General features: G+C 49.4%; 2 protein-coding genes across 3 annotated transcripts in view; one reads left to right on the forward strand and one right to left on the reverse strand.

The window, feature by feature from the left end:
• Positions 1–21,851, reverse strand: part of FARS2 (phenylalanyl-tRNA synthetase 2, mitochondrial) — a 55,063-nt gene extending 33,212 nt beyond the window's left edge. The window contains exon 1 of one of the 2 annotated variants that reach the window (XM_076074108.1): positions 21,787–21,851. The gene's annotated coding sequence lies outside the window, so the exon portion shown is untranslated. The remainder of the gene's footprint in view (positions 1–21,786) is intronic. The other variant, XM_076074107.1, reaches the window with a different exon arrangement.
• LYRM4 (LYR motif containing 4) overlaps positions 1–23,831 on the forward strand; it is a 28,967-nt gene extending 5,136 nt beyond the window's left edge. The window contains exon 3 of the mRNA XM_032971280.2: positions 22,366–23,831. Within this exon, the coding sequence (XP_032827171.1) occupies positions 22,366–22,422 (57 nt within the window). The 3' untranslated portion in view covers positions 22,423–23,831. The remainder of the gene's footprint in view (positions 1–22,365) is intronic.
• The last annotated feature ends 3,567 nt before the right edge of the window (positions 23,832–27,398 follow it).

Below are 27,398 nucleotides of genomic sequence, written 5' to 3' on the forward strand. Positions count from 1 at the left end.
AGCCTGCTCTGGTTTGCTGATGGGGAGGTCTCCGTGTGAGACCAGGTTTAGACCGTACGTCTGAGATTAGCAGATGACCAGCGTCTGTTTTCATCTCCTAATAAGACCGTTAAATGAGGTTTTGGTTCATCAGCCTAATGGCCTTCGGTAGGTTGAACCATTTTTATCTCGTCAGCAATTTACTTAAGCAGGCAGACACTGGATAGGGTTTAACTTTCTGAGTGTGGCCGGTTACACAAATGCTGCTGCTGAGTTGACTGCTGTTATTGGCAAGAGCACTCCACGAGCACCGTGGGGTCCGTTCACCGATGTTCATAAACATAGTACGAAACTCATTATGCACTTTTGTGGTGGATTGTGGGGAATAACAGGCGCTATTGCTGATGCGACTCGGAAGGTTGAAATCACATCTTAGGGTTGCCTGAGATCCATTGACTGACGGTTTCGATGTTCCCTTTGTTTTCATGGGCTGAAACAAGCTCGTCCGTGTTATCAATTCTGTTAAATCAAATGACGAGGTCTGCTAGCCATGAGAGGGCTTCGGGAGAGCTCGTTTAGTTTTGCTATGTCTGTTGAAGGAGCGCAGACTAAAGTGGTTTATTGTATGGTTCATATCGTGTTACCCACAATCCACCACCATGAGGGCATGTAATGATTTACGCGAGATGAAGCCGCCTTGACATAGGTTGTCTCCGAGTGCTGGAAGCTTTCCGGACCTCGTGCCCGGCTCTTGCGTTGACCGAAAGGCAGTTTCTGGCGGTGTTTGGCAATAAAACAGCGGCGTTATCACCGTTTTGTACAAGGTTGGCCATGCACTGGTCTCGGTGGGAGCGTGTTTGTGGAAGAAAGGCATCCAGATGAGGCATGTGCGATTCACGCGTTGATGGATGAGCGCGTAAACCCTCAGGAGCGCTCCGCTTAGTAACTAACCCACGGACGAGCGGCGCAGACGTCAAGTGGACTTATGTACGCCGGGCGGATTGTGACTGCTTCTCGCCTTCTGAGACAGATCCTCCAGCGTGGTTTTTGATTAGCGAGCCGTGGGGTTGCTGGGGGTGGGGGGGGGCGCTTGGTGGGACACGTGTGCCGGCTGAACCGTTTACACCTCCCGGGGAGGTGGAGCCAGCGGATCATGTACAGTACTTTCCAAAACGAGTCATTGGTTCACGTTAAGGGGTGCCACGGTGGCGAGATGTTAACTACCTCGCCTGGTATACAGGAGGTCAGGAGGTCGTAGGTTTGATCCCGACCCTGACGCCTGTATATTTGGAGTTTGCATGTTCTTCCTGTGGTCGCGTGGATTTTTCTCTGGGTCCTCCGGCTTTCCCTCCACATTTAGAATCAACACAGGTTTACAGTATATGGCTGCTATAAATTTCCACGTGATAAGCCAACTTCGTTGAGATATCATTTGTGGCTATATAGCTCAGTGGACCTTCTTTGGTTCTTTCTGGTAAAACATTTTTTTAATAGTTAATCGTTCATCCTTGAGCCTAATCATGCATTGGCCGTCTGCTGGATGTTATTACTATTGTCGTGCAGTAGAACCACGCTGAGATGAGGAATTCTATAAGGGCTGTTGCCGTTTATTAAAACACTGTTACACTCGACATCCTACGCTCACACCAGTGTAGGTGCACTCTCTCATGGTCACTGAATACTATGTGTCCTTCCTTCGGCTACCCTATGGGCTCTCTCACTCGTCTAGCCGGAGCGGGGGTTCAGCCAACACCGCTCCGCGACGAGGAGAGAAAGACCCTCTTCCAGCCGACCCTATACTCAACACCTACGAACCCTACCCTCGGCTAGCCCCTTGGCTCTCCCACTCGTCTGGCCGGAGCGGGGGTTCAGCCAACACCGCTCCGCGACGAGGAGGAAGAGACCCTCTGCAGCCGATCCTTACCCTGGCTCCCTATGACGACCACGCCTCCGTCACGGGGCTGCCCTTAAGAACCCTTTGGGCGGCTCCTCCCCCCGGCTCGGCTCCACCCATGTTACCGAAGGTGCTCTCCAAAGCCCCTTAAGTAACCCGTGACGTTACGTCATTCTTACGTCATGCTTGACTGTCAACCCGCTCGCCTCTCCTTCTGCTCGCCCCCTCATTGGTTACTCACAATACTCCTCTACACTATCGTTTTATAATTTTCGACTTGAGGAACCTTCAAACCTTTCAAGATCTTCGAATTGTATGAAATTTTCCCAAGGTGATAATCTCACGGATGCCTCCGGTTGCGCAAGTGCCACTTCACACTCCTAGGCAGAAGTTTCCGAGAACACGCGAGCGGTCTCAGTAATACGCGCAGGAGGAAGGCCCCCGCTTCGCACGGCATATTCGCCGAAGCTCGCCTTTTTGATTTTTGAAGACGGATGTCCCGGACGAGGCGGCGCCATAGGCGGCTTGCCGTGCCGTCATGCTGCCCCGAGGGACGCTGCCCCGGTGTGACGGTCGGCACCATGGGCTTGCGATCCGGAGGTCGCTGGATCAATCTCCCGGCGCGCGCTGCAGTCGAAGCAAAACATTGGCAGGTTTCTTAAATTCCACCCCCCACCTTCCGCTGGTCTCTATCCGCACAGCAGCAATTATAAATGGGTATGGCCAGAGGTAGTCAATTGACAGGTAGAATGTGGTGGTGGGTTAAAGTGTGGGTACTCACACCTCTTGCAAGACGTCTGGTGGCCAGTGTAGAAGAGCAGGCTAAAATACCATCCAGTGGGAGGGTCCATCCAGTGGCAGCAGTGGCAATTGCAGGGCTGCACCTTTTTATGTTATAACAATTAATGAACCCATGGAATTTAAGGTTGTCACATTCCACCTCATACGAGAATTGCATTATCCAGTCATTCACGAGCGCAATTTAACTTTCTCTCTGGGTTTTTTCCCCACGCTAATGGGCACAGAGCAAGGCGAGAGCCGCGTATTTTACGCCGTCACGCCCCATGGGGCCCGCTATCCCCCGCCCTCCGCACGCCCTATCGTCTCGCCCCCCCCCCCCCGTGTTTTTACGAGCCTTTAATAAAACATCTCCACTGGGTTAATGCCGCGAACGTTTCGCCCCCCCCCTCTTCCACGGAGCTTGTCTGTCGGGTATCGCTGCTCGAGCCGGGCACTTGCCGCGTCACTGTCGGCACCGCTTCACTGCCTTTATTTTTTTATGACGGCTGGATTACACCGATCGGGACGGAGAGTCAGCCTCCTCTGCCCTTCCAGTGCGTTGTTGGTGTAAATAATGCATGAGGTTGGCTGCATTCGAAGAAGTATAAGATGCCGCACCAATTAAAAAAGCAATACATATCAAAAATTGGGGGGGGGGAGTTGGAAAAAATGGTGCAGGTTTCTTGAGTCCCGCCTCCCCCACCACCGCCTCTGTGCACCCAGCAGTGTTGACGGGGTTCACCACAGCTGGACGATCAGCATATCACGTGGTGGTGGTGGTGGTGGGGTAAAGTATAAGTAATTCGCCTGGTATACATGACGTCATGGGTTTGATCCCGATCCTAACGCCTGCTGTATATTTGGGGTTTGCATGTTCACCCCGTGGTCGTGTGGATTGTTCTCTGAGTCCTCCGGTTTTTCCTTCCACATTTAGAATCAACATGGATTAAGAGTATTTGGCTGCTTATACATCTCCATGTCACAAGCCACTTCGTTGGGCTATCATTTGTGGCAAGGTCGCTTCTGAAAAAAGAGCTATATAGCTCAGTGGGCCTTACCTGGTGAAATAAAAAGTTTAGTTTTAGTTTCATTCCCCGAACGGACCGTTGAAGGCGATTGCCGCGATGGCTCTCCTGGTACAGGCACCTGCGCACGTTCTCACGGTTGCGCGGCTCTACAGATCCCCGATGCGTTTTCGTGCCGTACCGCGCGTTGTTCAGCACGACGTCCGACGTTTCGCTCTAAGATAACCTCTTTTACAAAGCGGCTTTCATTTTGGAATATCTCAAAAGCGCTGCACGTAAGAAAAACAGCACTCGACTATAGATACAATCTAAGCGAAATAGCAAGATGATCATAACGATATCAGTGACAACTACACTTGAAATGGCAATAAAAGGAAGAACAAAGTGATGATAAAATAATGAATTTTATTTTTTTCGTTTGCTTTTTTCAAATCTTAAGTTACAGGAAAGAACCTGTTGTACAATTGTGAGTTTTAAGGTGTGATTTAAAAAGTTCCTATAATGGGGAATCCTGGGTCTAATGCTGCACTGGGCAGAACATCATATGCCTGGTTCCTACCTTACTTAAATGGGTAAGAACATATGCCTGGTTCCTACCGCACTGCACTTGGTAGAACATCATATGCCCCATTCGCTCGCTCACCGGCGGTCGGTAACCTCCTCATCATCCCTCTTGCAAGCGCTACTGTGGTTACTGTTTTTGGCTACTTATTTATATATTTGGCTGTTTATAAACTTCCACGTGATGTTAAGCTACTTCGTTGAACTATCATTTGTGGCGGCCAGGTCACTTCTGAGCAAGCGCAATATAGCTCGGTGGGCCTCACCTGGCAATATAAAAATAGTTAAAATTTTGATTTAAAGCTTTCGTGACTGCAAGAATGAATCTTCTTTGGTTCTTTCGGTAAAGTCACGTAGAATGAGAATAGATTAATAAAATAAAATAACACAATAAAATTCTCACGACGTTTCGGCCACAACACAAGCGGCCTTCATCAGGTGAAGGGACGAGACTGTCTCGAGGACAGCGCTGGAGCGACTTTACCAAAAGAACCAAAGAAGAAAAATAGTTTAGTTGATAGTTTACTGTTCCTGTCAACTTCACTCGTTGATTCCTCCTCCCATGTTAGGGACTATGGTCTACCAGACGCTCACCGTTTAGTCTCCTCCACCACACTGTGGCCGGTCACAGCGATTCCCTTCTCTCCCAACTGCTCCACCTGGGAATTTGTTTAGATTATGCGTTTAGATACATTTTCAGTAGGATATAAGCCACTTTGTTGAGCCATAATTTGTGGCCAGGTCTCTTTTGAATAAGAACTGAATGGCTCAGTGGAACTTACCTGGTGAAATACAAAGTTTCGTTTTAGTTTATCATTTATTTAGAGTGATTGGCTTGCCTTTCCTATACTAATGGACATTTGTGAAAAAGAGCTTCATAGCTCATCGGATATTTCCAGGATAGATAAAGATTCTGATTATGAATTCCCTTCCACCGTCTCTTTCCGCCAAAAGGCCTTGACAATAACAATCTCGCTCATTTCAAGAATTGTAGCGATGCTCCCGTCTGTCGCAGCTTGACAGCGCCGTTTGTTGCTATCCCGTTGACGCTTTTGGGCCTTTGGTGGTACCCTGTGCTCAGCCGCCATGTGAGAGAGAGAGAACCACGAGCAGATGCGACACAACCCAAACACGCACGCACGTGCGGAGCGGGAGTTCGAGGAGAGGGAGGTCGCGGAGAGGGAGCCGCGGAGAAAACTGTCTGGAAGCTGCTGTTCGTTGTTAGAAGCTGCCCTCTGCTGGCGCCTTCCTCTGCTGCTGCTGCGTTACCCTCGGGGCAGAGGTTGGCGCTCGCAGCAGCACTCGCCCTCGTCACGTGACGCCGCTATTGATTCGATGTTGAAGAATGGTGGGGAAGGCCCCCTTGAGATTCAGTGGCAACAAATAACTTTGAGAGCTTTGTGGGTATCGCCCCCCGTCACCTCCTCCATCTCAACCTCTAAACTCAAGCACCACCCCCCCCCCCCATGAGCCTTCCCTGCACACCTATCCATTGTATGAATTTGAATAGGCCTTGCATCACTTGCCATGGCCTCTAAATTAAATGATAGAGTGCATAAGCAGTGCCGGGAGGCCGATGAGCTGAATTGGCCGAATAGTTGAATAGAAAGTCAAAATTTATTTATTTGTAATTTATTTTTTTACACCTCGTTTGCAAGAACTACACATCATACACTTCCAGTTGACTCGTTATTCATTGAAATTGGTGCAGCGGTCTGAGGAATTCCCCATAAACACATACATAGTGCATTTGCGTACAGATTGGCCACCTGATTATGTAAATGAATCCTCTAAATTCAGACTAAACCGAGTTAACGAGGAGCATTTTTCTCACACTCCTTTGCCAATTTCTTTCTTGAGATAAATTACCGAGTATTCGTAACGTTAATGGTTCCACAGAAACATCCAAGCCACAACCAGCGGTTCTTTGTTAGAACAACCGGAATTGGCGGCTCAAATTAATCAATTATTTTAATTATTATTGTTATTAATCGTAATTCTAGTAATGCAACTGGCCGAATGTCTCCATGCAGGACCCTCCCTACGAAATTGTACTGAGAACTCTGCGGGGCTCTCCGGCATAGGCACGGTGCGTCATCGTCGCACGCGGAGCTTGACGTACAGTTACTTAAATTTCAACGGGCGATGAGAGGAGCAATCGGAGGTACCGGGATTACCTCGTTGCAGAAAAAAGCCAAACGCAGGATTGAGTTCCTTCAAACCGCCTTCGAATTCATTCGGTCAATCGGGATGCCAGTCACTTTGTCACAGCCACACTCTCCCGGCCACGGTCATCAGGTTTGGCATCCCGCGCACCGCTGAGCCTGATGGAAGAGAGCCGCCGCTTTGAAGGCTCGCAAATAAAACCGCTTCGGAGCCTGGGCCCTCGCTGGCACCGGGGGTGGGGGGAATCCTATGTTGGCGCGCGGAGCGGAGATGGAGTGCGCGATGCAAAGCTGTACGATTTAAGGCCGTGGAGCGGCGGTGTTTTCTCGCGCGCACGGGAGAGTTGTGGGCAGCAGGGGCCGATGCTTTATTTATAGTAATAGTGAGCGCGTGTGCCCCCAAGATGCATTTGACTCTCTGACACCCGTGGGAGGGGAAATGTGCTTGTGTCGTTACTGAGCGGTGGCACAGTGGTCGGCGCACTACGCTACAAACCCGTTGAACCGAGGTTCGATTCCCGCTCACAACCAATATTCGGCGGTGAATATTTGAACTGATGCTGGGGCCACCCATTGCTCAACTCGGCCTCAAATGAGGACCTGGTGCAGTGTTTATACATCAGCATTGGGGAGACAAAGGCAGTTTCACAACTTATAGGCAAGCTCGCAATCATAATTTGAAAACCATAAGTATACATTACGTGGTCTCATAATGTAGGTAATTATCTGTAGCTTCAGACAATTCAACTTAATGTAGAACAAGTCGATGGTTTGACACGCACTCTGACATCCGAACGTGGATGACTGACATGCGAGCGTGGATGGGAAAAGTCCATCTGAGTACGTCTGACACAGAGGCATGTTCCCTCTCATCAAGAATGGTGAACACGTTTTTTCTCTAAATTACAGTCGTAATCTATTGTCATTCGATACTCAAGGAAAAAGCCACCCACTTCGTTAAAGTTTCTGAAATCTTCTTCTCAGCCAGAAGCCCCACGACTGCATAGTCTGCTGCTCGGATATCCTCCCTCCTTGCGCTTCTATTCCGCACCTCTACTCAAATCCACTGCCCTCGTGTCTTGCTCCACCGCATCCTTCCCTCCCTCCTCTACTCCCTCTACTCCTTCTGCTCTGCACCGATCACATCTCCATAGCCCTTCTCATCTACAGGTCTCTGCGAGTTTGTGGATCTCTTTCCGAGCCTGATTCTCTGTACGAGTCTGTGGCCTTTGTATTTGTGGTGGCTAGGAGATGTTGACTTCCTTGTCTGGTATACAGGAGGTTGTGGGTTCGATCTCGACTCAGACGCCTGTATATTTGGAGTCTGCATGTCTCTTTCCCCATGTCCGCATGGATTTTTCTCTGGTTCCTTAGGTTTTCCCCTCCACTACTGTAAATGTCCACATGACAAAGCCACTTCGTTGAGCTATCATTTGTGGCCAGGTCGCTTCTGAAAAAGAGCTATTATACCTCAGTGGGCCTTTCCTGGTAAAATAAAAAAAGTAGTTTAGCTTTCAAAATAGTTTAAGTTTATTTGAAAATCCTTTGTCTGTTCTCAACACAAACCCACATCACCTAAAGCTCCCTTGGCCTTCTCCAGACTGTTTGCAACCCCGTAGCTCAGGCTCTCGCTTGGCTCATTCCTTCTCGCCGTAAAACACCGCGGCGTGCCCAGCAGGTGGGGCTATGCGCACAATCTCATCCGCGAGGAAGCCCCCCCCTGGCGTGCCAGAGGTGTATTTATGTTCACTAATTATGATCCATAACATCGATTTTTGCCCCCCAAATATCAATTCTGCCCCGTCAATTCGCCGTCCGTTCGGGGCCACCATCTTTAAAATGTTCACTTGTATGTAAAAATATGTCCGCTTTTATTTAAACTTTAGTCCCGCGGTTAACCGAACATAAAGTAAACTGAAAAAGTAAACCGAATAGCAAGTGTTTTAAACAAAACAAAATCCTGTTTTAAGAGTAAGAGCGGGGGGAGAAGCGAGGGGGCGTTGTGGGGAGATGGTAATTCACATTTTCAAATTCCGCCGGCAAATCATTGAGCATAAACAATAAAATCTAATCAATGAACTGCAATAAATGCCAACGATTCATTCGTGGATCAAGAAGGTCACGTCATGGTCAAGTGGCACGCCCCCTTTCCCTCCCTTCTTTGATTGGCTAAGTGCTGCTTTTATTGCGGTCAGCTTTTATCGTGCCCCTGCGACACTGCTGGGGCGCGTCTCATTTGCATTGCAGCACTGGCTCGTGCAGGCGATCAGACTCGTCCTTCCTATCATCGTCATCATCAACCATGATCTATCCACAGCTGGATGAAGGCCTCCCCGATCTTAAACCATTTAATCTCTAGCCCCCTGACCTTTCCAGTCCCATCTTTGACCTTGTGAACTTATAAAGTTGACCTTGCCTCAAGCTTTCTCCATGTGAGCGGTGCTCACACGGTCGCGTGCAAGGGACACGTGAACCCTGGGCACCTTATGTTGGCAGGAGGCCCCCCATCTCTTGCCACTAGAGAGCGCTGCATTTCTCCCACACATCCTGGCCACACACAAGTGGAAGTGAAATCGATCTTTTTTTATTCTGAGAGCTGGGAGTTGGGGAGTTGGGGTTGGGACAGATTGGGGGGGGGGGGGGCATTGCGTTGTTGCCGACCGGGCTGAGACCATTGGCTCTCCACACCTGAAAACTCTGTTTGATCACGGGTGGATGCAACGTGGATTCCCTGCATGACCACCCGGCCACCTGCAGCCTAAATCCATGTGTGGCCCCTTTGTCAATCCACTGCTGGATGAGGGGCCTGCCCACGCCCACGCGGGCGCCAGTGAGTGTTGATTGACCATACGTCGTCGCTTCCCTGGTCAGTGTGGGTTGGTGAAGGAAGGGAGCATTGAAGTGCAGTACAATAAATTTCGGCCGCACTCCACCACTCACCACGCAGCCTGTAACAACCCAAGGGATATGGTGACCACACATCCAAGCCCAGTCTAAATGTGTATATGGATATGATTTTTTAAAAATCTCTCGACCGGGGCGAGAGCGGCGTGGATGACCGCGGCGAGAGTGGTGTGGATGACCGCGAAGGGATGGGGCCGCGTGTTCGATCGCTCGTTCATCCTTGCCCTGTCCCCATGCATCGAGCGTTTTGTCGCGTTCGACAGACTGTTACCGCCACTCGACGCTCGTACCCGTTGAGTGACGCAGCAGTTCAGAATCAGAATATTTATACTGGAGGAATCCGATGAGCTATAAAGATCTTTTTCATAGATGTCCAGTAGGGGCGGATTTGAGCGTTACAACAACAAAACAATAAAAAAACACGATAGTCGTGCAAATTATAAGAAAGGTAAGCAAATAACTTAGAAAAACATACAAATAAAACAACTAAATATGTGCTATCTTACCAGGTAAGCCCCACTGAGCTATTAGCTTCTTTTTCAGAAGTGACCTGGCCAGAAGTTATAACTCAACGAAGTGGCTAATGTGGAAATTTATTGCAGCTAAATAATCAAAATAATCTAAACGCGTGTTGATTCTAAATGTGGAGGGGAAAAACCGGACCGGAGAAAAATCCCCACGACCGTTTGCATACCAGGTGAGGAAGATAACAGCACACCACGTGGTTACGTTTGCTTGTCTCACAGCTGCAGAAGTAGATCATTCACAGACTTTTTTTCCACAAGACTCTTAAGAATTTTCATCGCGTGGCCAATAAGGGGGACCCGTGTCAATTTACTTTGGTAAATTGGCTCGGCATGAAGTGAGCATTTTTATGAATTAAATAAAGGGGGAGAGCCCGCTCTGTTGGCAATTTACAGTTTTAATAATTTATTAGCGGTCACCCAGATCATCCATTCGAAGACCACATTACCAAGTTTGACATTTCTACCCCCCCCCCCCTCCTCGCATCCTTTTTGGCGCCATCGAGAAATATTCTGTCTTGCGTAACGGCAGAGTGTGGATTCTGCAATAACCGTTCTTCACTCATATCCCGTAGTTCATTTACATTGCTTGCGGTAATTACTATTATGAGAAAATCGCATAGGGTTAATATTATCCCCATTTAAACTTACGCCTAATTATATTTACATTCCGATTTTCTGGAAAGTATCTTCTGACGTCGCTCTGAATATACCTGGCAGTGGCGAGGAGAAGAAGGACTCTTAGTGTCAGCTGTGGGTCCGGAGGTCGACCGTGCGCCGTGGTGGCAAGATGTTCTCTATCTCGCCTGGTATGCAGGATGTTGTGGATCCAATCCAGACCCTGACGCCTATATATTTAGAGTTGGCATGTTCTCCCCTTGGATCACGTGGATCTTTCTCCGAATCCTCCGGTTTTTCCTTCCCACACTTAGAAACACGCGTTTTTAGATTATTTCCCTGCCATCCACGTGATAAGCCACTTTGTTGAGCTATCATATGGGTTATTGTAACTATTCTCAGAATTGGGATGATAAAATTACTCGTGGTCATTTATTTGTGGGTGTCAGCCCAAGCGGCATTGCTGCTGTGCCACGTTATTTATACAGCACACAGCGGCGGGACTTCACTACCAAGCCCTGCATTCGGTTTGCGCGATGACCTTTTGTAATCGTATTCTCAACCCTTTCTCACCCTTGCTCGTACAAATAGCGCAGCTTTAACACCTCGTGCCGAGGCGGCAATACATTTCATGGATAATAATAATATGGCATATATAACGCATCATCCTTAGACGTGGCTTATGCGACGGTGGCAGCTGTTAACTACCTCGTCTGGTATGCAGGTCAAATGTATGTTGAACTTCTTTCGCACTGTATGTAGTCAACCGTGCTAATCGGAGGTGGCTTACTCGTGCTGAGAATGCCACTGGCTCCGTCACATCTGCGATGAGATGTTCACTGCACTCTGGGTTCTCTCCCGAGAGCATGCCCCTTGTATTTGTTTGCAATTTTGCCTTTGTCATCATCCACAGTTCATATTCACGCTAGGAAGGTCATAGCTCACAACGCATGTGTCGTTATTGTGTGCTCGAAACATTTCTATACCACTTTGTGCCAATTGTGCCGGGCTCCTTTGTTACATTACGGCTACCCAGAGCAAAACAAAGCTTGACAAATCGCTTCTCGGTCACGATCATGAATCACGTATAAATTCATAGAATTCGGCTGGAGGGTGAATGGTGACATGGCCAGTGGGCTGGCCGAGGCCATCGACTCGCTCATGTTAGTCCTGTTACCCGACAGGTGTAATTAGCTGCGAGCGATACCTGGCATCGCCATCCAGGCCTCTCAAGACTGGTGCATGCTGCTGCACGCTTCTTACAGTCGCACGGTCGATCGATCCTCATGCATTTACAAGCGTGAGAATCCGTGCTGGTAAATATCACTCCCCCCGAGTCTCCCCATACCCTCCTCCTCTCATCCCCCTCTCAAGGCAATGAGCAATGTAATGCCCCCTTCCCTGGCTAACAGAGAGCCTGTATGCCATGGGTTGTCGGTATGTTATCAGGCATCAGTCATCGACTAAATGCATTAGACTACTATACAGTCCAAGACTATGTGTAAGTATAAATAATTCAAGATTCATGTAAATTATGCAGAAATGATTGATTTAAAATAACGGTACAATTTAAAATAACGATACAAATGGGACGGTAGAAACGTGATGGAATTAGTCTCGAATGGTGATTGCTGGAATCTTGACAATCGACTCGGTCGGGGAGTGATTTGTTCCATGATCAATGGGTAATTATTTTTTTTATCGGTGAAGTGATGCCCATATTCTTAGCTCTTTCGGTAAAGTCACGTTGAAGGGAAACAATAAAATAATAAAATATATAAAACAATACAAATTCTCACGACGTTTCGACCATAACATAAACGGTCATCATCAGGTGTGAAAAGCAACGGCAAGAAACATTTGAAAGAAGTGTCGGTTTGCATTAAGTTATTTATTTTTAAACGGTGTATTTACTTATTTTTTAAAAAACGTCAGCGCCACGCGCAGCGATTTGGCAGTTTATTTAGAAGGACTAGTCCATCTATGTTCTGAAAAGAGGAGGGGGGAGACGAAAAATTAATGTATGCTGTCTGAAAGCCACCGTAAGCGTGAACAATCAATTAAGACCTGAAATGGTTTATCAAAACCTTCCAATGATTGCTAAGCCAGAATCCATCTTCTCGGTTGAAATTGTCTCTGTGCTTGTATATGTGGATAGCCTCATGAACGAATCTCTCATGGTAGCCAGATGGCTATCCACATATACAAGCACAGAGACAAGATGGATTCTGGCTTAGCAATCATTGGAAGGATTTGATCAACCATTTCAGGTCTTAATTGATTGTTCATGCGTACGGTGGCTTTCAGACAGCATACATTAATTTTTCGTCTTCCCCCTCCTCTTTTCAGAACAGAGATGGACTAGTCCTTCTAAATAAACTGCCAAATCGCTGCGCATGGCGCTGACGTTTTTTATAAATAAATACACCGCTTAAAAATAAATAAATTAATGCGAACCGACACTTCTTTAAAATGTTTCTTGCCGTTGCTTTTCACACCTGATGATGACCGTTTGTGTTATGGTCGAAACGTCGTGAGAATTTTTATTGTTTTATATATATTTTATTATTTTATTGTTTCCCTTCAACGTGACTTTACCGAAAGAGCTAAGAATATGAATTACTGCAGTCACGAAAGCTTTAAATCAAAAGTGATGCCCAGTTAAGGGCAATGGCACGGTTTGTAGCAGAAATTGGGGATGAGCTCCCGGATTGAATAACAAAAAACCCCAGAAAATCCAGCCTCGATGCAAATCTTTAGACAACCCTAAAAAGTGTTTCTGGTTGATCTGAAACCGGAAGTGATGTTATTAATTCGATGTCACTTCTGCAGTCCCCCCCCCCCCGTCTTGGCTAAATAAAGATCACTGTGGGGGGAGGGGGTGGTGATGGCTACACAGCACTCATCTGTGCATGAAGCCGTCCGTTACAAAAATTGGACCGGGGGCTGAGAAGTGGGGGGGGGGGGTTGAGAGGGGGGGGTTAGGGACGGTAGAAGGGGGGGGAGAGAGGGGGGTTGGGGTGCACGGGGGGGGGGTGCACGGGGGGTGGTGTATCGGTAGTGGGGAGCTGCCACGAGTGGCCGTGTTGGCTACGGTGACTTTAGGGCGCCAGCACAAAATAAATGAACATTTTATGTCGGTGGGGTGACTGACCGACCTACGGCCAAGTCACGTGGAATGCTCCCGATCTGGTCAGATCTCAGGCTAAGCAGCTTGGGTAGAGCTTGGGCGGGTGCCCACCGCTGTACGTGACAAAGATGCTTTAAGCTGCTGCGGGGCTACGGTGCGAGCAGCAGAGGGCAGTGCAGCAAAGTCCACGGTTGTACTGTAATCCTGCGCTCCCACGTCTGCTCCCTGCCTTCACTGGCCCACACTGACCAGCATGGTGAAGTATGGTAAAATAATCACCTTGACCGACATGACGTGACGTGGGGGAGGTCCTCATCGAGCAGTGATGACAAATATTATTTGTGAAAAAAACATTCTGTGTGATGAGTGTTCATCGGACTGATGAACCTGCTTAATGACCCACCCACTCGATCATCCGCTCAGTCGTCCACTCACTCAAACACGCATTTGTCCACAAACTGGTTCATCCACTCATCCACACACATTAATCCACTCACCCTGTCATTCCGTTCATCCATCCATCCACTTGCTCACGCTCTCAAGAGCCCACTCATTCATCCACTCACTCATTTGTCCACTCAATCATTAACTCAATCGTCCACTCAATCATTAACTCAATCGTCTACTCATTCACTCATGCACTGATTCGTCCGCTCACACGCAAGTGCATGCACCCAGGACGTGCGTGAGAGGTGCGGCAGGGTCTCCCCCGTGTGAGAGTCACTCCACACACACACGTGCCCCCCCTTGGGAGTCACGCCACACACGTGCCCCCCCTTGGGAGTCACGCCACACGCGTGCTCCCCTGCGCATGTCACGCCACACGCGTGCTCCTCCGTGTTAGTCACGTCGCACACACGTGTGCGCTCGTGCCAATTTGGGTACACTGGTAGTGAGCGTGCGGAGCTGGGGGCAGCCGTTGGTCTGCGGGCATTCCTGCGAGGTACTTCACGCAGCCGGACACGCACACGTAACGCGCTCGCACGCACACACACATGCACACGCGCTATTTATAAGTATGAGCTGTCCCGTGCGTATTGAGAACATGACAGTGTCCACCACGAAGTGAGATGGAGTGTCGCGTCGCGAGACCGCAAAGGAACGCGACAGCTCGGGGGGGTGGGGGGGCTTCATCCGGCAGTGGATGGATCACGGCTGTTCCTCAAGTCAAAGTGTCCACGTGGTGGGGACCAGTGTGTTCTGAACACGACAAACCCGAGTGCCGTCTTCCAAATGGTGCACAATCGCGAGGTGGTGCTTATTTTGCTCAACCTGGAGTAACAACAACAACAATAATAACAATGCCATTTGTTTATTGAGGGAAGTTTCCCTGGGTCTCAAGACTCTCTATCGGTATTGTGCTGTGATTACTACCTGCTTGGCGTAATAACAGACATGGTTATGGTAACAATGATATTGTTAACGGTGATATTGGTGGTGGTGATGGAGCTGAGATGACACGAGGAGATGCTCTCCTACGGAGAGACGCGGCTTCCTTGACACTCGGACACGCGCGCACACACCAGAAGGCAGGTGCTGGACCCGCGTGAACCCCGAGATGGTTGTGGGGGTGAGGAGGGTTCATCTGCCACCATGCCACGCCGTGCCACGCCGTGCCCTCTGTGCCGAGACAAAAACGGAACAGGAGGACTGGAGTGGCGTGGCCGGGGAGGTTAAATTAGGGGCCCCACGGCGCGGCCACAGCGTGGGCACGGCGTGGGCACGGCGTGGGCACGGCGTGGGCACGTGCACCACTCGTGGCCCTGTCAACACCCACCACACACGAGCTGGTTCACTTGCCCGGTCACTCATCCCACCCACCCACCCATTCAACCCCCCACCCACCCAAACACACACCTGCCCACCCATTCTCCAATTTACCTACCCCACCCACTTGGTCGCTCCCCCACCCACCAATTACATAACTTATCCACCCATACTTCCATTTGCTCGCTCATCCACCCACCCAACAATTTAATCACTCGCTCATCCACGTACTTTCGCACCGAACCCACCCATTCACTCGGTTCACCGCTTTCACTTTCTCATATACTACTCGCAAACTCGCTCAATCACATCCCTGCTTGCCCACCCAGCAGTTTACTCACACAACAACAAATGCCATTCGCCACTAAGTGGCGGTGACGTCACCATGACGCTTGTGCCAGGCTATGTGCACCTTGAGGCCACGTGAAGTGTCGAACGCCCGCTGGCAGGAGGTCACGGGGCAGACCCAGATGCCACAGGTCGACTGACTGAGATGACTGGCTCATGCACCACCTGTGCCCCCTACCAACTTGCTGTGCTTTAGCCACCCGGTGCTCCGTTCGTTCTTGTGAGCGTCGCTCCTCTGCCGTCCGTTGTTGTTGGAGGGCGACTGCCTCCAACTGCCCAGTAGCGTCCTTCACGAGCCTCCTCCACAGAGGCCGATCTTGACACCGCTGGTACCAGTCATCGGCAAGTCCACTCAGCTCCACGTCCTCCTGTACCACATCACTCCATCTCTTCTCTAGCCCGTGCCGTGCCCGTTTAGCCCCCTCGATCCGGCCGAACAAAAGCTGTTTAGGCATGCGGTGGTTGGGCATGCGGGCTACATGACCCTTACCCATACTCACACAGTCACTTGTCCACACACTCTCACTGGCACAATAACGCACCCATCTACCACAGACTTGCTGTCCTCGGTAGCTGTGATTCAATATACTCACCCGCAGTTTCACTCATTCATCACCCATTTGCTGACTTGCACTCGCTCACTTATTGGCTCACTTCCATGCTCAAAAAGCTTGCCGAACACACCTGATCAGTCAGCTGTTCATTCGCACACTTCCTTGCTCACTGACTCACTGACTCACTCATTCGCTTCAGCCACTCTCCACCACGCCTGGCCAGGACTATTACAACGACACCTGCGGAGACCCTCGGTTCGAATCGCGTCGGTAGGTATTTATCTTTATCAAGAAAATCAGCTTCACCCACTCTTCCAGCCGTGGCTTTAATAATGGGCCTTCCTCATCCCAAACTGGCGACTGGGGGGTGGGGGGAGGTGGGTCGGTGGTGAATTTCACATCTAAAAAAAATAACGGTGCGATCCCGCGGCGAGACGATCCCGCTTGCTGAAGCTCACGATGGTGAGCGGTGGGACCCCCCCCTCACCCCCCGCGTGAGTTGAGGTTGCGTGAGCGCCGCGCCGCGGTCTCAGCGTGGATTGCCGTTGGCTGCGCGTCTCGCGGGGCCGGGGACACTCGTTAGCTGCCCATCGCCGCCTGCCCTGCCGCTCGGCGATTCTCGCGACGAGCGTTTGTGGGTTGCACGGACTTCTTGCGGCCGTGGGGGGGGGGGAAGAGGTTATTTGTCACGCGAGGGGTTGTTGTGTCTCGCCGCCGCCACGATCGGGCGCAGCGGTGGCGAGATGGTAACTACCTCGCCTGGTATGCAGGAGATCGGGAGTTTGTTTCCGACCCTGATGCCATGGATTTTTCTCCGGTCCTCCGCTTTTCCCTCCAAATTTAAAATCAACATGCCTCTAGAGCAGGGGTGTTCAAACTACGGCCTGTGGGCCAACTGCGGCCCGCCATCCATTTTTAATTGACCCGTATCAAAGTCTAAAAATATAATGGACTCTGGCCCACTGTATTGCACTTCTTAGTTTAAAAACGAGGTGGCGCTATTGTCTTGAACAAGGCAGCGTCTGCACAAAGCAAGCAATCGAAAAAAAAATTGCTCAGGGTCACCAGAAATGCCGGAACCGAAGAGACGCAAGATTGCAAGCGAGTGCAGAAAATTTCAGACTCGGTGGAAAAATCAATATTTTTTCATATAAACCAAGGGAAAGTGTGTTTGTTTGATTTGTAATGAGAGTATTGCCGTGATTAAAGAGTACAATGTACGACGGCATTATGAAACGAAACATCAGACCTTCACGTCCTACACTGGCGCCGAGCAGAAGGAGAAGGTAAAGCAAATGGCAGCTAGCCTGCTAATGCAGCAGCAGGTTTTTTTTCCTGTTAACAAAGCTCAAGAAAATGCAACAATAGCCAGTTATGAAGTAACTCAACTCATTGCCCTACACGGGAAACCTTTCTCAGACGGTGACTTCATCAAACAGTGCCTCACTAAAGTCGTGGGAATAATGTGCCCGGAGAAAATGCAAGATTTCAATGATGTTAGTATGTCCAGAAATACGTTTGTGCGGCGAATTGAAGACTTGTCGGCTAACTTAAAACAGCAAGTGTCAGATAAAGCTTGTGCTTTCGATTTTTACTCGATTGAATGTGATGAGAGCACAGATGCCACGGACACTGCACAGCTGTTAATTTTTTTGTGGGGAGTTGATAATTTTTGCATTACGGAGGAACTGCTCGATCTTCGGAGTCTAAAGGGGACAACAACTGGGAAGGACATGTTTGAAGCTGTGTCAGATGCAATTGACCAGGCTGGACTTAAATGGGACAAGTTATGTGGAATTACAACGGATGGGGCTCCAGCAATGACAGGCGGGCGCAAAGGAATGGCCTCTATGGTGAGTGCCAAGGTGCGGAAGAGCGGAGGTGAGGCTGTCAAAATGGACTGTATCATCCACCAAGAAGCCCTCTGTGCCAAGATAATCCAGCTTGGCGATGTGATGAACACAGTTGTGAAAACTGTCAACATAATTCGGGCACGAGGGCTTTACCACAGAGAATTTCAAGCATTCCTTTCTAATGTCGATGCTGAATACGGGGACCTACTCTTCCATTCTAAAGTGCGCTGGCTCAGTCGCGGCTCCGTGCTGCAGCGGTTTTATTCCCTGAGATCAAATATCGACAAGTTTTTGAAAGAAAAGGGCAGACCTCTCCATGAGATCAGTGACCCTTTATGGTTGGCAGACCTGGCTTTTTTAGTTGATCTCACTGATCATCTCAACACCCTGAACAAGAGACTACAAGGCAGCTGGTACCACAGCTGTATGCGCACATGAAAGCATTCCGTGCGAAGCTCCGTCTCTTTGAGTCACAACTGCGCAACTTCAATGTAGCGCACTTCCCCACGCTGACCGAAATCAAATGCGCATTTCCAAATGCCAAGCTCTCTGCAAAAATGGGAGAATGTGTCTGTGATCACATCTCTCATGACAGAATTCAGTCAGCGCTTCCAAGATTTTTCTGTCATTGAGAAGGAAATCACACTGTTTGCGGCTCCGTTTTCAATGGATGCAAAAGAAGTGGAGGAGAGTCTGCAATTAGAACTGATCGAAATTCAGTGTGATGATTCTCTGAAGAATCAGCATTAGCTTCTCTCCCTACCTGACTTCTACCGGAGCTTGGAAAAGGCCAAGTTTCCTCTGATGAGACGCCACGCAAAACGAATGATGAGTCTGTTCGGCTCAACATACATCTGTCAGCAGACATTCTCTCTGTTAACGCTGAACAAAAGTAGACTGAGAACCAGAACGACCAACAGCCATCTCCGTGACGTCCTTCGCATCTCAACCACCAAACTTACTCCTGACCTGCCAGCTATCCTTCAGACCAAAGCGCAGCATCACTGCTCCCACTGAGCGCAACATTCTTCCCATTAAAGGTAAGTTAAAATATACAGGCAGTTTTCATTTGTTAATAAGCCCAATTACTTAATAAATTAAGTCAATTAAAGTTGATGACAATTTTTTAGCAAACGATAGTTGATGTGTTAACAAGCCCAATAATTGATTTGTGTAATAAGCTTGAAATATCCACATCCCCTATTTCTCTTCTTGTCTCTCCCTTCATACAGGACAATCTGAGGCTGTCACTGAGAGAATGACCTGCAACTTTTTTGTAAAAAAATAAATGAAAATCTACTAATGGAGAGCTATGATGGAGGCTTTTTTTCTTTAAACATGTTCAATTATCAAACGTAATTTACCTGCATTTGATTGATTTTGCCAATATTAGTGCATGAGAAGTGAGGCAGTATACCTCACGTCTAGTGAGTGGCCCAGTCCTTCGTATATTTTTCTGTATGTGGCCCTCGGGAAAAAAAGTTTGGACGCCCCTGCTCTAGAGTATTTGGCTGCTATAAATTTCCACATGATGATTAGCCACTTCTCTGAGCTATCAATTGTGGCCAGGTCGCTTCTGAAAAAGAGGAATACAGCTCAGTGGGTCTTGCCTTGGTAAAATAAAAAATAGTTGAGTTAGTTTTAGATAGGAACGTGGTGCCAATGGGCAGATGCGCAGCGGGCAGTGGTGCTGCATGAGAGTGGACTGGCACTGTGTACCGCGCCTCTCCAACCAGGCCGCCCCTTGGCGTCATCACTCGAACCACAGTGCAGGGAGAAAATTGTCTCCTGAGAGCAATGAACAGACGCGGTCCATTACGGAGACACTCGTGGGGGAAGAGTATCCACTGAGACACAGAGAGGAGAGAACTTCGACTGAACCTGACGTCACACGCGTCTCCCCGCTCAAAATGAGCAACGGGACACAACTCTCATCGAGCTCCATTGGCAGTCTAGAGCCATTGCTGGAATTCCACACTGCTATGGCAGGGGGGCTGTAGTGTCTTAAAGAGCGCGGGCACTGTGGGCAGACGGCGACTCGCAATGCCGGAACTCTCGCTGGGTGGGCTTCACTGCGGCTCTAGATTTTGCCTCGCGAGTGTCGGCACGTGTGCCGTGTTCCGCATTAGTGACCCGCGACAGCGGTGAGTGATGCGAGAGGCCCCCCCCGGCGCCCCCCACCCAGGCCACGTTTGTAAACGCCGTCACGTGTGCCGCGTGCCGACGACTCCCCGCGGGGGGAGCTATTTTTAGCTCCGCATTTTAGGGCCCTGGTAGAGACGCTTCCTTCCAAGGGTGGGGGGGGTCATCTCTCGGTGAGACGGTAACCCACCGCCTTGAATGTACGTGTGCATGTCTTCGTTATTGTACGTGTGCATGTTGTTGTTAATGTACGTGTGCATATTGTTGTTAATGTACGTGTGCATGTTGTTAACGTACATGTGCATGTCTTCATTAATGTACGTGTGCATGTTGTCGTTAATGTGTGTATGAACGTTGAACCTCTTTCGCACCGTACGTAGCCACGCCGTGCTAATCGGGTTAAAACGCTCTCCGCGTCACGCTGGTGCTCGTTGCTCGACGTGGTTCTTCGTTTGCATCTTGGCAAAAATAAATGTACCGCCCCCCCCTCCCCACACGTGTTCCAAATAGTGTCCCCCCCCCCTTGCTTTCGTGTCGCGGGACTAGCAATCAGTGGCGGCAGTGCAGCCCTGGGTTCGGAAATGGTTCCGCAGGAGATTTTGTCGAGGATTCCATCCCCCCCACCCCCCTGACCCCACCTCCTCCACTTGGTGGATTAGGGGGTCCAATAATGAACATTAACGTCCCCTGTTAAAATGCCCTGTGGACAGGGGGGTTTGAAACCAATTGGCTTGATTATAAAATTCTGGTATTAACACGCGCGTTGCCATTGGCGTCCATTAGTTCTCGGCACACAGAAGCCCAGTTTAACCATGGTGGGTGGAGGTGGCTGAACTCGGGCTTCGAACCCTCGGCTCATTTTCTCTGAGCCCCTTGAGCCACCCGGCCACTACTGACGCCCACCCCGAGGTCACGAGGGGTTATCGCAAAGCGCGGGAGCTGAGTGGAGCCGGCTTTAAACTAAACGATAAATAAGTAAATAATTATTTCACCAGGTAAGGCCCACTGAGCTACATAGCTCTTTTTAGAAGCGACCTGGCCATCATAAATGATAGCCCAACGAAGTGGCTTATCACGTGGAAATATATAGCAACGAAATATTATAAACGGCTGATGTTTATTCTAAATCTGAAGGGAAAAACTGGGGGACCCGGAGAAAAATCCACGCGACCACGGGGAGAGAGAAGGGATCGAACCCACGAACTCCTGTATGCCAGGCGAGGTAGTCAACATCTCACCACCGTGGCTCCCCAAATGGCGCCCGTGTGGCCAACCCTGAATGCATTGGCGGTGATGAGTGGCAGGGCGGCGGGTGCCCACGGCAAGGCGGGGCTTGTGAGTCTGTGTGTGTTGTGGCACGCTAGGGGGGACGGGGCACGTGGAGCTGGAGTAGTCGGTGACATTGGCTGAAGGCTCCTTGAATGGTGATACGGTGCGGGGCACCTGAATACGGACCAAACCATTACCGCGCGTGTGGCGGGGGGGGGGTCTTGTCGTCCGCGTGCTCATTCGCCAAGCGTGGGGGTGGGGTCACGTGCTCACCTGCGTCGCCAGTGAGGCTCACCCGGTGAGCAGCCAGCCTGGCTCCGTGATGCCTCACTCGCTGGCGGGATGCGTGATCTAGATGTCAGCACCTGGGGGGGAGGGGGGGGCAAAGGCGGCCAGATGCATGTCTGTGCTGTTAACCACACCTTCCCCTCATGCGTGGCGCTGGCCTTCATGGGTTCTCGATAACAATACTGGGCCCCAACATTCCTGTTAAAGGCTACACGGGGGATCTTTGTCTTTGTGGGGAGGCGGTAGTGTAGTGGTTAGAGCACTCTCTACAGACGCGGCGAATCTAATTTGATTCTTGCTCAAGGTTAATAACAGTGGTGAATATCTGAACTGGTCCTGGGCCCTCCCCACGGTCATCTCAGCCTTAAATGAGTACCCATTGCAGTGTGTAAACATCAGCATTGGAGAGACAAAGGCGGCCTTGGGCGTGTTGTTGACCACCCCCCCCCCTACATGTGTCATTACGGCTTCAATAGGTGCTCACTAACTGCACTTGTCCCAACAATCTATGTAAGCTACATGGGAGATGTGTGCGTGCGTGTGTGCATGTGTGTGCGCGTGCAGGTGGTGGTGGGCAATCTGTACTCGGTCAACAAGCTGGTGATCGAGGGTGGACAATAGAAGGGGGCTCCAGTGGTGTAGTCGCTCCACTGCGGTCCGGCTCTCTGAGGCAACCGGCTACCTCCGTGTGTGTGCGCGCGTCTTTGTGACTATGTTTGTGTGTATGCAGGCCTTGGTGTTGTATAGATTCGCGCACCGCACCGATATCCTAGTAACCTGGGTTCAATTCCTTGCCCATGGTGCACATTAACTCCGGTGGTCAAGTGAGTTTTAATCCCCACGCGGACCTCCACTAGGTCAACTCTGTGTAAAATTAGCTCTACCCAATTCCAGGGTGTGCTTTATGGGTGGTCAGGTGCGCATTGCTCTGGCCTCACTGTCCACCTGCGTGCCATGCCGGCCTTAGTAATGTACACGCTCGCAACACCGGCCTCAACAGTCTGTACAACAACATGGAGACTCCCACTCTGTGTTGGTATGTGTGTAGATCTGTACGTGTGTGTGTGTGAGCACTGCGTAAAGGCTGGCACCCAAGTCAGCCATGGCTATTAGCAGCGGCGAGTGATGTCGAAACCGGTTTTCGACGTCCCCTAGGTCGACTCGACCATAAATGAGTACCTGGTGCAGTGTGGAAACACAAGCACTGGGGAGCCAAAGGCATAATGAGGTTACACCAACTCGTGCACTATTCTAGCCTTGGTATGTGCTCGCTAATAGCACTTTCCCCAAATTGTTTGTTCAAGGCTGTGCAGGAGATTATTGATTTTGACCTTTGTTAATGCCGTATCTACGTGTGGTGCGTTGCCATGTCTGTATCTGTGTCTATTTGTGTATGTCTTTATATTTGTGTGTGTGTGTATTTGTATATACGTGTGTGTATTTTTATGTGTGTGTGTGCATGCCTTGTCATGTCTGTATCTGTGTGTATGTATCTGTATTTGCATGTGTAGTTGTATCTACGTGCGTGATTTTTCATGTCTGTATTTGTGTATTTGTGTGTATCTGCATATACGTGCTTGTGTTTGTATCTATGTGCGTGTGCGTGCTTTGTCGTGTCTGTGTGTTTGTATCTCTCTCTGTGCGCTTCTGTATCTTTGTCGTAATTCTCCGGAGATGCTCGCACACACTCACGCGGTGACAGCGGCTGCTTAGGATGCAGGAATCTGGACCGGATTCTGTCCGTGGAGTCGGATACTCCGCAGTAAGAGCGCCGCCACCCTTCAGTTTGTCCACAGAGAACACCGACCGTTTACACCAGGGCAGGACACACGCTGGGACACGCACAAGGAACCAGAAAAGGTGTCTACAAATGTCGAAAAGTGATGCAGCTAATTAATGAAAGCTTAAGCGAATAAACATATGTGTGTAAATTATAGTAACGCGCGCTGTCGGTGTCGAGCCATTTAATGATCGCAGCTGTTTGTTGTTTGTCGTCTTTGCAAAAAGAATAAATAAATTTGCTTGTCCAATTGTGTCTCACCTGTTCTCCGTCACGGCCATTTAAGTATCCTGATCACTGTCCATTCAGGCCTGGGCCGAGCCATTTTCCCCAGGCTCCACGCAACACGGGCCCCCCCGCACAACACGGGCCCCCCCACAACACGCCCCCCCACATAACACGGCCCCCCCCACACAACACGGGCCCCCCCACATAACACACCCCCCCCACACAACACGGGCCCCCCCATATAACACGGGCCCCCCCACACAAAACGCCCCCCCTCTACACAACACGGGCCCCCACACAGCGGCTTGTTTTGTCTCTACTGAAATAAACATTCTAGATGTAAAAGTGCATAGCTCCCAGTGGCTTCCTAGTATCGGAAGGAAGAGCACTCCAGACGGCCGCAGAAGCAGCGCATCTGAAAATGCGCATCCCATTTGTTGCGCTCGATCCTGGAAAAGTGGCTCCTCTACACGACCCAAATGCTGAAACACCTTCCACCTGTTTTGCCCAACTGTGCAATTCTTTCCGGCCAACCGTAGTCCTTGCCGGGATTTTGCCCTTGCCCAGTCAATATCCAACACCACTGGACGCAAGCGGCATGCAAAAAAAACAGCGGCCACTCGAATAATTAACTCGCGTTTGTCTCTGCGGTGACCTCTACGCGCTTTGCAAAATCGCCAACGGAGTAGAGAGCGCGGAGAAACGGATCGGGTTCCTCCAGTGCTGGTTGTGTTTTGTGAGGAGCGTGTTTCATGGTCGAGGGGGAGGGTAACAGGAGCTTGTGTTTAGCGTGGTTATTTCTTTGCGGCGTGTGTCATCGTTTCTGGAGCGCTGACGCGTCCGGGTTACGTGAGGGAGCCCACGCGTTCGTTTTTTGCCGATGGTAATGACTAAGCAACACGTTGCCACACTCGGGAGTGATGTGCTCAGTTTCATTGTCTTGTGTGTGTGAGCGAGTTTTTGTGTGGCATTGTCTGGTCAGGTTTGTGGCAAAGAATTTGACTCGCAATGGGGTTGTCACGAGTTGAAATCCCTGTTGGCTGTCATGGCAGCCAATCATCCTTCTGGGTGCATAACATTTTTACCACTATGATAATTCAATAAGTGTTGGTTCGACAGAGAGGCCAACCCCGATTATAGGAATGAGGAATTTCCACCACTGGCTCTGAGCTACCAGCAGAAGTGAGCATCGCCCGGACACTCATTTGAGAAAGGAGATACTGCATGTCAAGCTGCGGCTCTTATCGCAGAACGAGATGCAGACAGTGAGATGTACAGCACGGGGACGATGGATCTGGAGATATCTCAAATGAGCTCTTCCGAACAATTCACAATTTGGGGTCATGATTCAGTTCAAGAGTCTCTTCTTTCTGGTCCTCTTTTCGCCGTCTTGCGTTACTCCGGCTGTCTGGAACGCTCCTCCGATATTAGGAAGCCGCTGGAGCTATACACTTTTAAATAATCTAGATTGAAAACTTCCATTTTGTTGCTTTGTTTGTTTTTACCCCACACCTCGGATTATCACGGTTCACTATGTACGGTGCGAAAGATGTTCAACATACATACGTCTCGTCTGTGCCGTTTGTAGAAACGCACTCCAAATCGAGCATCACCGTCGCGTGCCTACAAACTCGCAGCGATGGCAAGCGTTGGATCCTCGTGCAGACGATGTGGTGCGTCGTGAGTGTTAATTCGACTCTACGTGTTACACGGACAAAGGACATTAAGTTGGAACCCACGACGGGCAAGCCTGTGTTTCTCCAATCTGTCACCTAGAACTGGGATCAAATCGATAATGAAATCTGAATGGTGTAATTTATATGATTAAGAAATGCAGTATGTCTATATAAGCTAAAGGCATCTGTTACACATAAGTGCTACACGGTGTCATTTTGATCACCCCAATTATATTTTTCTTAGACTTGTCATCGCTCCCTGATGTGTGAGCAATTAATATGATGGGTTGATGTCAAATTAGGGTTTAGGCTGCCGTGTGCATGCGTGTGTGGCAGGGTTTGCACACAAGGTCAGGGGAGCGGTAGTGTAGCGGTTAGTGCGCTGCGCTACGAGTTCGATTCCCACTCATGGCGATTATCTGAATTCGTCCCGGGCCTCCCCTAGGTCGACTCGGCATCAAATTAGTACCTGGTACAGTGTGTCAACATCGTCACTAGGGAGACAAAGGCAGCCGGGCACGGTGTTGGCCAACCACCCCTTGTGTATCGTGCCGGCCTTCATTAGTGTTCGCTAACAGCACTTGCCCTAACACTTAAGGCTACACGGGGATCTTTGTTTTCATCTTTTGGCAGGGTTCGCGCACAAGGTCATCACTCGGGGTGAATGGGTTCTTGGGGACAATAAATGTAATGGCTTCAGCCCAGCCACGGCTGCACAGCTACCCCCATGTGAAGCGATTCATTTCTGGCTGCTGCCTGATGATGCTGCTTGTAATTTACTGGTGAAACGTCAGGGTACTTCAATTGTAAATGTGGGTTTACTCTCCAACACACAGGTGTGCTGAACTAGTAGCTAATTGGCATGTTTTGTTTACGTGACAAACCTTACTTATTGGCTGTCGGGTGGTCGCGGGTTTAACGACGCGTTTATCTAACCCCAAAAAACCCCCTTACGGAACGACGAAATCTTCACCCAGGAATACCTCGATGAGCGTTTCGCCTCCATTTACAGCGGTGGTTATATTAAATTCGAATTGCACACGCCTCTTCGCGAGCGGACATTCAAATAAAATCCCGGCGTGCCGATCGCGCGTTACAATGCACATCGACGTAAGCTATATCCTGGCTAACTGGCCAGGTTACGTGCGTATTCGTTGCTTGGGAATAGGAGAATAGGAGGAGGATACTGACTAGGGATTTTTGCCATTTCCACAATGTTTTTTTTGTGAATGTGTGTGTGGTTGGAAACTGGAGTGCTTGGATTATCCACACGTACAAAAGGAGAACATTCAAACTCGATAGACCTATAAAACAACCAAGAATCTACTTGCTGCACCACCTTATACAAGCTCATGCACACTGCGATCCACCAACCCCATCTCCCAAGCCACTGGTTACAGGAGTGCATTGCGACAAGTTGTACCACCTTTTTCTTCTTTGGTTCTTTCGGTAAAGTCACGTAGAATGGCTTAGTAACCATTGGAAAGATGTTTTAAACCATTTCCGTTCTTAATTAATTGTATTTTACGATGACCTTTAGACCGCAGCTCTTTCGCCAGCATTGACTCTTAATACCTCTCACACCACGGTTAATGGTATGGTTTACAACATGGAGTATAACAGCGCCTCGCAGCTGTCTCTCTCCCCCTCCTCTGTTCCGACCATGGATGAACTCGTCCGTCTGAACGGGGCCCGTAGCTATTCGTGTTGCTAAAGTTGAGGGTAAGAATCCACCCATTTTTTCGTCATATAGCATTGTGATGTATAACGACTTATTGTTGGTAGCTTAGCTGATTGGAGAATATATAGAGTTTATTGATAACATTGAGGTAATTTATATTTTAGTTTTTTATTGGTTCACTATGTAGTATTCATTATATATTGTAGTGTATACCCAGTTACTGTGAATAGCT

Source organism: Petromyzon marinus, chromosome 45 (genome assembly GCF_048934315.1).
Source record: "Petromyzon marinus isolate PM22_M1 ecotype Great Lakes invasive population chromosome 45, UKy_Petmar_22M1.pri1.0, whole genome shotgun sequence".
Classification (NCBI taxonomy): Eukaryota; Metazoa; Chordata; class Hyperoartia; order Petromyzontiformes; family Petromyzontidae; genus Petromyzon; species Petromyzon marinus.